The 12923-nt window shown below is 42.0% G+C and overlaps 1 protein-coding gene across 1 annotated transcript; it reads right to left on the reverse strand.

The window, feature by feature from the left end:
• Positions 1 to 1181: 1181 nt before the first annotated feature.
• Positions 1182 to 11620, reverse strand: LOC142246086 (uncharacterized). The gene is made up of 9 exons (XM_075319106.1): positions 11485 to 11620; positions 10582 to 10626; positions 10127 to 10231; positions 8713 to 8830; positions 7869 to 7948; positions 7357 to 7509; positions 4167 to 4328; positions 3360 to 3611; positions 1182 to 2258 (listed from the first exon to the last, which is right to left on the reverse strand). The coding sequence occupies exons 1-9, from the start codon at positions 11591 to 11593 to the stop codon at positions 2233 to 2235; spliced, it is 1050 nt and encodes a 349-aa protein (XP_075175221.1). The 5' UTR covers positions 11594 to 11620; the 3' UTR covers positions 1182 to 2232.
• Positions 11621 to 12923: the final 1303 nt, after the last annotated feature.

Here is a 12923-nt window from a genome sequence, read left to right on the forward strand (position 1 = left end):
AGGCCCATTATACTATATGGAGGACTATGGAGGATGCATTATGTCATATGGAAAGCTATGTGGGGGCCATTATAATATTTGGATTGCTATGAGGGAGCCTTTATACTTTATGGAGAGCTATTTGAGGGCCGTTATACTGTATGTAAACAAGCAATTATACAATGTGAAGGTTTTTGTGGGGTTCATAATACTATGCGGATTGTTGTGTGGCGGCCATTATATTGTTTGGAGGGCTAGTAGGGGTCATTTTACAGTTTGAAGGGGTGTGGGAGCTATTATACAGTATGTAGGCCCAGTATACTACCTAGAGGGATGTGTGGGGGTCACCTTTGGGGATCATACTGTGTTTGGGGTCACTGTACTTTGCCGGGGTAGTTGAGGGGGTGTACATTAGGGTAATGATACTGTGTATGTGGACGATGCTATGGAGGAATTCACTATGGTGGTATCATACAGTGTTTGAGAGGCACTTTTTTGGCATCATACTTTATGCGTGCAATGAAAAGGGAATCTAAGGGCTTCAGTAGAAGGAAAATTACTTTGTTAGGTCTGTAAAGTTGTGAGATATGCTCTTATGACCCATGCGAATATTAATTATTTTTTGGAAGCGGGGCCCAATTAGAACCCCATGATTTCTATTTACTCCCTCACCTCCAAACATAGTGTGTATTATGGCATCCAAAGAGTGTCATGACTTTCCATGGCTTTTTGCACCTCTCTTTCTTCAGGTGTTCAATTCTTTTTTCCAGTGTTATTACTCATTATTACACATCACTCAATTTATGGACATCTATGGTTTGATGTATTTGCCTGTGTAGATTGGATGGGTTGTTTCCGACATCTGGTGAAAAATTCATGTCAACAGCATCTTTAGAAATATATCTACTTAGAAATTGGTGATGTGTTCAATACTTACTTCACCCACTGTATGTAGATAGTATGTCAATAAGGGGATATATTGTTTTTAATCACAACACCACCTGTACTTTAGTTTACGTGTGTGAGAAAACGGGATTATAATCAGCCAAGTGTGATGGTAATGACTATACAAAAACGTTTAGTGCTGTGTATATTGTGCGATACTGTAAAGATCCAAAAATGACTCAGATAAACATGATATATACTGACTCGATTATTAAATTTATTCAAGTTGGAAAATATGGAAGTTTCCATTAGAAGTCAGAGAAATGGTCTTAAATGTGGCCCAGATGACGATGGGCCCTTGACTCACGAAGAGTTGTCCTTCAGCACTCAGGAGAGGAAAAACCCCCAATGGAGGAAACCTCTAGGGAGCCATGGCTGAAGGATTGCCCTTCCCTTGGGCTGTGGATTTTTGAGAGCAGAGACCGAGCCCGGAATTCTGTCTCTTGATGCAGCAGGTAAGTCACTTGTCTGTGAATACGTCTGACTGCGGAAAGTCTGATATTTGTCATATCCATCGGTGAGAGCAGAGACCGAGCCCGGAATTCTGCCTCTTGACGCAGCAGGTAAGTCACTTGTCTGTGAATACGTCTGACTGCGGAAAGTCTGATATTTGTCATATCCATCGGTGAGAGCAGAGACCGAGCCCGGAATTCTGCCTCTTGACGCAGCAGGTAAGTCACTTGTCTGTGAATACGTCTGACTGCGGAAAGTCTGATATTTGTCATATCCATCGGTGAGAGCAGAGACCGAGCCCGGAATTCTGCCTCTTGACGCAGCAGGAAAGTCACTTGTCTGTGAATACGTCTGACTGCGGAAAGTCTGATATTTGTCATATCCATCGGTGAAAGCAGAGACCGAGCCCGGAATTCTGCCTCTTGACGCAGCAGGAAAGTCACTTGTCTGTGAATACGTCTGACTGCGGAAAGTCTGATATTTGTCATATCCATTCATGAGAGCAGAGACCGAGCCCGGAATTCTGCCTTTTTATGCAGCAGGAAAGTCACTTGTCTGTGAATACATCTGACTGCGGAAAGTCCAGTAAGTGTCATATCCAGTGGGTGAAAGCAGAGACTGAGCCCAGAATCTGCGTCTTTGTACAGCAGGTAAGTCATTAGTCTTTGAAGATGTCTTACTGAGGAATATCCAGTCCGGCAAGTGTGTTATCCATGGGTGAGAGCAGAGACCGAGCCCGGAAACTGCCTCTTGTTGTTTATTCCCAGGTTGCCTCATCCTTACATGGTAGCCACCATGTAATGCAGTTGGAGCGATGTTGTTGCCCCCGCTGGATTCCTCATGCATCGTTGGAAGTCAGTGTGACTCCACTCTTGATTTTTCTGCAGAAACATTAATGAATTATGACCAAACATGAAGTAGCAGAATACTACATATAGGAAACACACAATGCACATTTTTTTACACAACATCCCATTAGGAGAATACACAAAATATTACAGCACTAATCTATGCACTTACTACAGAATCCAATTTGATATAAATAACAGTTTATAGCCTACATATCAGATTTCGGGGCTATTCTGTAGGAAATAAAGACTTTTCTACTAAACTAATTCTTAAATATAAAAAGCTATTCCCATCTCATCCATTTATGACTTATATACTGATTAGTTTGTAATCATCATCATTAATAAAAAGGAAGTAATAATTCACAAAAGGAATTAGGAACTCATTTTTTTACTATATCCTTGATAAGCATCAGAACTGATAATGGGACAGGGCGGCGACCGCTAAATCCTATGGTTAAACATGGCCCATCAACCATTTGACAACCGACAATGTTTGGAGAACACGTTTATGCACCTTAAACACCCAGGAATCTCCCACACTTGTTAGGGGCTGTAATAATTCCTCATAAAAGACCCCAGGATTTTAATCCATGAACTTATTCTCATCACAACGAGACGCATGGTCGGTGGAGAAAAAGACTGGTGAATTTTGGGAAGTGAATGAAATACTGGGATCATTGGTTCATCCACCAATAGTTATTCCACAATTTTTCAAGACAATACTCCCAAAATAACTTCTTCACGTTGGTCTTTATGAGAAGGCTTCCTCATGAATCATGAGCGTCTGAAGAGTAGTGTGTATTTCTGAGGCCTTGCCCCAAATCCCACTCCAGTCCCTGCTGGAGTAAGAGTTGTGGCTTAGCAATCGATACTGTTCATCATGAATTTGATGAGCGTCGGTTGCCCCATCTCCCATTTTCCCACTTTGTTGGAGCTGGGCATATATAGTGTGAGAACACCAAAAATTGCTAAATTTTAGGGCAGCTTGGACTTGCAACAAAATTTTGCAGGTTTTCAAAAGTTTATATATCAGAATACTGGTGTAAAAGGTTTCAGAAATCAGGCCCCTTATTTTGAAAGAAATCAAAGATGATCTAATAAAATTTGAGCTGAGATATTAAAAACACTTACTTTTTTTTCTCCGAAACGCAATGGAGTCTTTCTTACAGTCTCGGAAATATCTCATCAGATATCCAGGTTGTGAGGACTCAGAATCATATATATAAACATAAGGATTATCCGAAAAAAAAACTCTCTTCCCTTTGTTTTGATTTGTAACTTGATTTCTTCCTTTTTGAATGGATGGAGGTGTCTGTTTGTAATCATCTAAGTCCGGCTTAGTTATGGACTTTTTCACCTCCAGTCCACAAATCTCAAGTTCTCCTGTAACACAAAATATTGAAATTAGATTTAATAAAAGGCAATATGTTATTTAAGATTATTAACATTTACAGGTTATTATAACTTATAAATGGTACATTAAACTGAGAAAAGAGGGACCCAATCTCCAGAGAAATGCTCCTTGCTTCACAAAAAGCATAGTTTGAAGAGGCACTCGCGGACTATAGTGAGATCTGACTGATCCGGCACTGCCAGTCGCCGGCTTCTCCCTTCGGCGCTTCAGTTGATTGACAGGTCTGCCCAAATTCAACATATGGGAAAGACCTGTCAGTTATATAGAGCGATAGAAGGAAATGCCACCTTAGGGCAGCACCACATTTGTCAAGACCCTCCCAATGGTTGCTGGCCTGCTCTTCAACATATGTTTTCTACAATCTTGAAGATTTTCAGACATCATATTAGTAGATTTATTATCATGGCATTTACAGTTTTTATTTATTTTTATATATACAGATATATATATATATATATATATATATATATATATATATATATATAGTCTTTAAATTTATTTCTAATAATAGTTCTGAAACTTACCCTCAGAGGGGGTGACCACATTCCCATTAAGGCTGATGGTGAGTATTGCATCACTGGGTTCAGCCGTGTTGATCTTGGTTTCCTGGAGGACGTCTCCCTCTTCAGCCACAGGTTCATGATGAACATTCTCAGTTGGGAAAGTTATTACGACCTCATGATTTCCTGTAATGGAAGAGATTGAAAGTAGAATTAATAAAATCTATATATTTATTGGTGATTAACACAATATATATGTTATTAGAACTCTCCAGAGGCGTTGCTAGCATCAAAGATCTGGGGCTCCAGCACTGAACTTCTTGCCTGGAGCTTCAGATCTTCTGTGTCTGCCGAAACTATTCAGTCCCATGACAGAGAAAGGAGAAAAAGCTCTGTCCTCTATCACTGCCCATCTCCTAAGTCGCAAACAGCAATAGACCTAAAACTTACGAGAAGTCAGCATGCCCAAGCAGGCAGCACAACGACATCATTGCGTTGCACCACCACTAGATGGGAAGATGAAGGCTACAGTACCGGGAATCAAGATTAGGGGAGTATAATCTTTATGGCTATATATATATATATATATATATATATATATATATATATACAGTATATAGGGAGCTGTGGGACCATCATACAGTATATAGGGAGCCTGTGGAGGAACTGAAGTCATTATTTGTTTTACATGGGTACATTATTAGGTTTGATTGAAGCTTTCAGTGGGAATTATAAATTTTTTACGGGCATTGTTAGTTAAAGGGGATACTGAAGGGGATATATTGCTTGAAGCAGGCCCTTGTGATATTATAAACTTCAAAGGAGCATATCGGGCATTATTACTTGCTAGGTGCACATTGGGAGCTTTACTACTTTCTATTATACATAATTATTTTTAGAGGCCCCCTTCTGTTTGGCACACTGACTTTGAGGCATTATTTAGTGGAAGGGGAATTATAGTAACGCCATAATTTTTGAAGTATTCCGGTTACTCTTGCATCTAAAAGAACAGGGAGGATAATTCTCTGGGGGAGTGTCTGCCTTTATTGGGGCGTAAATTTACCCCCAACCTGTGTTTCCCCATAAATAAGCCTTACCCCGAAAATAAGCTGTAGTGCATTTTTGGGGGCAGACAATAATATAAGACAGTTTCTTATTTCCGAGGATTCACAGTATGTATACATCTTCTTTTAAGTGGTGGCCAGGTTATATAGGGAGACGTGTTTTGGTGCTCAGGCCCCTGATCTTTTAGAACCGTAGCAACGTCCCTGTAACCTCCAGATGGTACATTAAACTATGACATTAGAGGGACCAAGTCTCTAACCAGGGCTGGCGTCAGCACCCGGCACACCCCGGCAAGTGTCAGGGCCCTAGACTGCTGAGGGGGCCCACTCTCAGACGGCACGGTGGCGTACCGCCAATGGCGGCAGGCTAGGCAGCCCGCTTTGGAGCCCATGAGTCAGAGAGGCAAGGTGCGGAGGGGCCCTCCCCTCCCGCGGGCCCCCCTGCCCTCTTCCCCGCTGAGGATCGAACTTTCAATTGTATCGGCATCACAGATGCCTGTACAATTGAAAGCAATGGTGATAGAGGGAGCGGCACGCTCTCTCCTATCATTCTCCTGCAGCATCTGTCTGTGCTCCGCCTCTGACAGCTCAGTACAGAGGAGCGCAATGACGTCATTAGTGGGCGCATCTGTATCCTGAGCTGTAAGAGCGGCAGAACAGTGGACGCTGAGGAGACCAGAGCAGCGAGGGAACGAGGACAAGTGAGTTTGTATTATATTAATCATTGTTGCCAGATGACTATTTAATCATTGTGGCCAGATGAGCTGCATTAAACGATATGGGGGATGCATAATGCTGCTACATGGGGCTGCATGATGCTGCCACGTGGTGGCTGTATGATGCTGCCACATGGGGGCTGCATAGTGCTGCCACATGAGGGCTGCATAGTGCTGCCACATGGGGAGTGCATAGTGCTGCCACATGGGGAGTGCATAGTGCTGCCACATGGGGGCTGCATAGTGCTGCCACATGAGGGCTGCATGATGCTGCCACATGGGGGCTGCATGATGCTGCCACATGGGGGCTGTATGGTGCTGCCACATGGCAGCTGCATAATGCTGCCACATGGGGGCTACATAATACTATATAGAGGAATATCAAGCTGCATTATATCATGCGGAGCAACATGCGGTGCATTATATTATATGGAGGAATATCTGGTGCATTATTCTATATGGAGGACTATGGGGGCTACATAACACTATGGAGGAATATGCGAGTGATTATATGGAGTAATATGAGGCTGCATTAAATTATGTGGAGCAATATGGGTGCATTTTGTTATATGGAGGAATGTGGGGGCTGCATACTTCTATACCCCCAGAGCTGTATGTCCCCTCCACCCCAGTGTTGTATACCCCCAGAGCTCTATGTCCCTTCCACCCCAGTGCTGTATACCCCCCCAGAGCTGTATGTCCCCCTTCACCCCAGTGCTGTATAACCCTCAGAGCTGTATGCCCTCTCATTGCTGTATGCCCCCTTCCTCAGTAATGTGTATGCTCCCCAATAATTTGAATAAGAGGAAAAAATATCGGCACATCCAACGTAAAATAATTTCTTTCTTTATTTTCACATGGTATTAAAAAAATATGATATGGTTGCACTCCATGGATGTGTGCTGACGTATTCCATTGGGCGTGTCAAGCTTTCCTCCACTCCGTCTGTTGCTCCCCAGTAATGTGTATGTCCCCAGCCTCTCCTGTGATATATCTACAACAGTGTCAGTGTGCTCTATGTGCGACCGGGTCTGTTAGTGACGGCCACTAATCAGTGCGGCACAGCCACATGCCCTGGAGTTGCTGGATGGGAGACAAGTGGGGGAGGTGAGAGATGCTGCTGCCGGCTTCCCCATATTAATAATATCTCTAATGTGTCTGTGTGTGTATGATGTGTATATCTATGTGTGTCAGTGAATATGACTGTGTATGGATTTGTTTGTTTTTATGTATTTTTCTGAATTTGTCTTTAAATATGAGTATGTACATATGCCTGTATGTATGTGTATCTCTATGTGCGTGTCTGTGTGTGGATGGGGCCCACAAAAACCTGTCTCTAACTACCAATATATTACCTATTCTTTTAGTGACAAGTTCCTATAGGAACTATTTTATTTATATTAGGTTGTTTTTCTAAAATCCCTGAGAACTTACTGTTAGAGGAGGTGACCACTTCCTCACCGGGGCTGATATTATCAGGGGGGCCAGGCACAGAGATCTTGCTGCCTGTGAAGACGTCTCTCTGATCATCCATAGTTCCTTGAGGAGAATCATCAATTGTAATTGATATGTAGTCCTCATGTTTTCCTATAACACAGAACAGTGAAATCAGCATTTCTAAAACAAAAGATTCCATCGTGTTTCTACCCTATGTCTAAGGATCATTTCCTAACAAGATCCTTTAAGATTATTTTTTTTAATATAATGTTGTTTTTCAATTAAATTCATTTTATATAATGATGAACACCAATCTGAATGTCCTCAGTGTGTGCCAACAAAGCTGGATGGCGGTCAGAAGGCGACCAGAATGGCGCGAAAACCAGAGAAGACGGCAAAGGATACGTTTTTTCATATCACATACACTAAACTACAGATGTATCCAGAAGGGATTGATGATATATATTTAGCCGGAGTGTGTCTTTATCAGTTTTATCATCTGTACTTACCGTTTAAGTTGGGGTCGCTCTCTCTAATGTCGTCAGCATCCATTTCTGTATCCTTCATAGTCTTGTTTTTTAGCAGACATCTATAAAATTGTAAAATAGAAGTCAAATTGAAAGGAAGGAAAACGTCTCTATTCTGCAAAATGTAATCATGATACATTTTATCTCGTCCTATCTGTAGAACTATCACCAGTCAGTCATTTTGGTGTCCATGACATTCAGCAATATCTTTTAAAGGGGTTGTCCACTACTAGGACAACCCCTTCTGTTTCCACTTGTTTGCCCCAATTAAAATAAAAAACCCTGTACTCACCTCCCGTTCTGGCACCATTCCAGCGCTGTCAGTAACTGCGGTTTGGGGCTCACATGACATTGTGACGTCATAGGCCCCCGTGTCCAATCACCGCCATCTTCTCTCTCCCCACCTCTGGACTAAGTTAGTTCATCAACAGGAAGTGACGCTGTGATTGCCACTCACTTCCTGTTGATTATTCATTTGGTCCAAAGGCGGGGATGGAGAAGCTGGCGGTGATTGGACGAGGGGCTCCCATGAAATCACAATTTTACGTGAGTCCCAAACCGCGATTACCGATAGCGCTGGGACGGTGCCAGAATGGGAGGTGAGTACAGGGTCTTTTATTTTAACTAGGGGAAACAACCCTTTAATAATGTGTATGCAAATCTAATATATACAAATCAGTTACTCCCAGGCCACAGCTCCTAAGAGACCCGTGTGAGACACAAGAAGCCATCACTAAAGTACTCCCATTACTGGAGTAACCTGAAGATGTGATATTTCCTCTACAGACTAATGTGTAGCCCATAAATCATTACTTACTATACTTACTTATAGTGAAGGCTACAGATGACAACAATTGATATTGCAAAGACAAAAAGTGCGCCAGCAGCTGGAACAATCCACATGACCTTATCATGAGAGATATTTGGAGAGTTGATGTCATCCACTAAACGGGAAAAAGAAAGAACATAAGTGACCAGATAACCAGAGCTGGAATGTGTTCAGAGCTGGAAAGTAAGTACATGGTACGGGTGGACGGAAGAACCAGATAACACTATAAAAAAAGAGGGGTATTTCATTTGGAAACATGATCGTTGATTCTTTATACCATTTCAGTATATAATGGAGAATACAGAGATCTGTTCTTTTATAAATATATAATAGGGGCTTCCTCTATGTACAGAGAAAAAAAGTTTCAGAAAAACTAGATCTCTGTACTAGATTACTGGATGTGAGTCTTTCATCCAGAAATGTCTTCTGGGCACAATTTTACTAATTTTGAATCCGTGTTGCCTCCCTGCTCATAGGGATTGCCTGAGATAATAGGTTGGAGCAGGGGTGGACATATCATTGATACAACCTCTGTGGCCCAAGAGGTCAGGGGGCCCATTTCTACCACCAAAGCAGGGGAAATTGTGCTTTTTGATGACCTTTTTGGCTGCAAAGTGCCCCTATATTATTCTTTCCAGGAGCAGACTTATGATTGGTGCCACCTGTGTGGTCGCGCAGGGGGCATAGAGGTAAAGGGCCCATTTCTACCTTCAAAGCAGGGGAAATTGTGCATTTTATTGAGATTTTTAGCTGCAAAAGGCACATATATTATTTGTGCCAGAGGTGGACATATCATTGGTGTACCCTGTTCGGCCACACAGGGGCCCAAGAGGTAAGAGTGCCCATTTTCACTTATAAAGCATGACGAATTTTGTATTATGATGAGCTTTTGGGCGGCAAAGGGCCCATATATTGGTCTTGCACAGGAGACCTCTTCTCTCTGTGTCCACCAATAGCTTGGACTAGATGGACTCATGACTTTTGGTCATCCTCACTATATGGCTGCGCTCACACGAGCATATAACTTGACTGATGTGTTATCGGATAGCCATGAACCAATGTTATTCTATGGGACAGTTGTTGACCAGCAGTTTTTTTTCTCATACCGATTCAGCATGAGGAAAAAAAAATCGCAGCGTGCTATGAGTGGCAGAATATATTGGACGGAGCGCCCCCATGAAAGTCTACGGGTGCCTATAAAACATCACACTGTACTTGGATGTCATCCGAGTGCAGTTCAAATTATGTGGACACCTACAAGGGAGAAAACCAAGGGAATCGGATAAAGCGAGAGAATCGGATCTCAGTAAACTGACACGATTCACACTCTGATTAGAGTTTGAGCCGAATGTGATTATCATATTTAATCCGATTATCGGTTGTGGGACCGCGGCCTAAAACTGTTACTTACATCCACATCTCGCGGGTCCTATGCACTTTTCGAAGCGGAGAAAACATTTGTCCATATTATTTTCTTGGCATCCTCGGTTGAGATACACCTCCCTGGTGCCAATGCCTGGTAAATGAAACATCAGTTAGATTGTGAACACTTTCTGTATTATCACACGACTATCAGTGTAATTCTCTGTAGTCTGGAGGAGGATGTCAGATATTCAGAGCCACTAACATATACATTGTACTCGGTACATAACTTCCTAATCCAGACCTCGGACCATTTCCTATATATAACTCTAGGACTGCACAGATTTTATTCATAGTATCATAAAAAATCAAAACTTGGAGAAATTCCCAAATATTCAAAAATCTACTAAATTAATTCCCCCAAATGTATAGATGAAAGCCCACGTGTGAGCATCCCAGCCACGTGTGACTATTATTCCCACCATCTGATTCTGAGCTACTTACCGCATGTTACTGAGCACGGACCATAGCGCAGGTGTTTTTTGATACCTAGAAAGTAAAAATAGACATTAAAAAAGAACAGTACAGACAAATGAGGAGCCATAAGTATTCCTATCGCTTGTGGGCAGCCTTCTGCTACATGTAGTGCTGCCTGTATCCAGGATGAGACACTAGTAATAATCCGCTATGTCTCATCTATGTGTTATTACACTAAACACTGGGACTAGTCCTATCAGATTACTCATCTGTCCATACTACTCAGCAATAAAGAACTGTCAATTTAATTTTTTCCCTCAAAAATTAATAATACTTATAAAAAATAATCAACTTTATAATATAACTTATTAGAGAAATCTGCTTCTTTCTCCTCTCGAACTGAAATTTCCCCATTACTGAGATAGATGACAGTTAGTGCTCATAAAGTTCTATGGAGATCTGTAATTGACATCTCTGGAGAACTTGCAGCAGAATGTCTGTGTCATCCTCTAGCTCCTCCCCTTTCCAAAGAATCTTAAAAGCACCAACTGTTATCTCCTATCTCAGTAACAGGAAAATCTGTCTTCACTAAAGACAGATTTTATACATTTTCACCATGAATTGAGAGTGAAAGATTAATTCAGGTGGAGGAAAAAAAGGACATTTCCTCGATAAGTGTCTTATTTTTATGTGTCTTATTGATTTCTGAAATTAAAATTAAAACAATGGACAATACTCTTTGACCCCCTAGATGTAATATCATGTACATACAGGTGATTGCAGTGATGATCGCGTGTGGAGAGGGTTTTGGAGCCGAGCTTTCTCCACACGAGACAGATATGGGCTATATTAAAGAAAATAGAAAAAAAGGCTCAAAAAATAAAACTGTCTTTCGTATGGAAAGTTGGGGTATATCTGTCCTGTACTTACCGGCATGGATCCTGTTCTGCGCTCCAGAATGGTTCCTGCGGTGACCGATGGGAGCAGGTTCCACGAGTGCTAATAGCACAATCAATAATAGAAATAGCCTAAACAGCATTTTAGCCTAGAGGAAAATCGCTTACAGTGTCGCACACAGTGAGCCTCTCCAGACAAAGAACCTCTCTGCAAGATTCCTCATTATATCCACAGATTCCGTGACATCACAATCGGCTGCACGAGTGATGTCACAATTGGGGCTCAACCACTAACAGAGCCGGCCTTACACTGAATGGCGCCCTGTGTAAAGTTTCTCCTTCCAAACTGAAATTTCCTCATTACTGAGATAGATGACAGTTGGTGCTCATAAAATTCTATGGAGAACTGTAACTGGCATCTCAAGAGAATTTGCAGCAGAATGTCGTTTAGCTGCTCCCCTTTCCATAAAATCTTAAAATCACCAACTGTTATCTCCTATCTCCGTAACAGGAAAATCTGTCTTTACTGAAGACAGATTTTATACATTTTAACCATGAATTGAGAGTGAAAGATCAATTCAGGAAGAGAAAAAAAAGCAGATTTTCCTGATAAGATTTATTACAAAGTTTCTTATTTTCATGTGTCCTATTGATTTCTGAAATTAAAATTTAAATAATGGATACTGTGTAGCCCCTCGGTGCAATATCATGTACATATAAGTGATTGCAGGGGTGATTGCGTGTGGAGAGGGTTCTGGAGCTGAGCTTTCTCCGCACGTGACAGATACGGGCTATATAAGATAGCCGTCATCTGTCTCTAACAACCACGGCCTGAGATGGCTGGCAACCATTTAAATGTCAATCTCTGACAGACAGCATTATTTAAATGGAAGGTGCTCACGCTAACCGGCTCCCAAAGGCCCCCTGAGACGCCATCGCAGGACACCGATAAGTTACTATGGCAGCCGGGGGCCTTCAGCAGGCCGGTCCTGTTTCAAGCTCTTCTATATGCTACACTACAACTTGTCTCACAAATAACAAGCCCAGATACTGCTACGTGGATGGAAAAATAAAGAAATGTTTGGCTCTTGGAAGAATAGGAATAGAAAAAAGGCTCAAAAATTAAAACTGGCTTTCATAGGAAAAGTTGGGGTATATCTGTCCTGTACTTACCGGCATGGATCCTGTTCTGCGCTCCAGAATGGTTCCTGCGGTGACTGATGGGAGCAGGTTCCACGAGTGCTAATAGCACAATCAATAATAGAAATAGCCTAAACAGCATTTTAGCCTAGAGGAAAATCGCTTACAGTGTCGCACACAGTGAGCCTCTCCAGACAAAGAACCTCTCTGCAAGATTCCTCATTATATCCACAGATTCCGTGACATCACAATCGGCTGCACGAGTGATGTCACAATTGGGGCTCAACCACTAACATGACTATTGAGGAAAGATTCTCCAGTCGTGCTGTATGT

Source organism: Anomaloglossus baeobatrachus, chromosome 7 (assembly GCF_048569485.1).
Source record: "Anomaloglossus baeobatrachus isolate aAnoBae1 chromosome 7, aAnoBae1.hap1, whole genome shotgun sequence".
NCBI classification, from domain to species: domain Eukaryota; kingdom Metazoa; phylum Chordata; class Amphibia; order Anura; family Aromobatidae; genus Anomaloglossus; species Anomaloglossus baeobatrachus.

What these genes read in the sequence shown, in the direction of transcription:
- LOC142246086 (XM_075319106.1), bottom strand. Translation starts at nt 11,593, where the DNA reads ATGCTGTTTAGGCTATTTCTATTATTGATTGTGCTATTAGCACTCGTG. An exon ending in AGGACCCGCGAGATGTGGAT is followed by an intron (nt 8,831 to 10,126) that starts GTAAGTAACAGT and finishes TTTCCCGTTTAG; the next exon opens with TGGATGACATCAACTCTCCA. An exon ending in ATCTGTAGCCTTCACTATAA is followed by an intron (nt 7,949 to 8,712) that starts GTAAGTATAGTA and finishes ACAATTTTATAG; the next exon opens with ATGTCTGCTAAAAAACAAGA.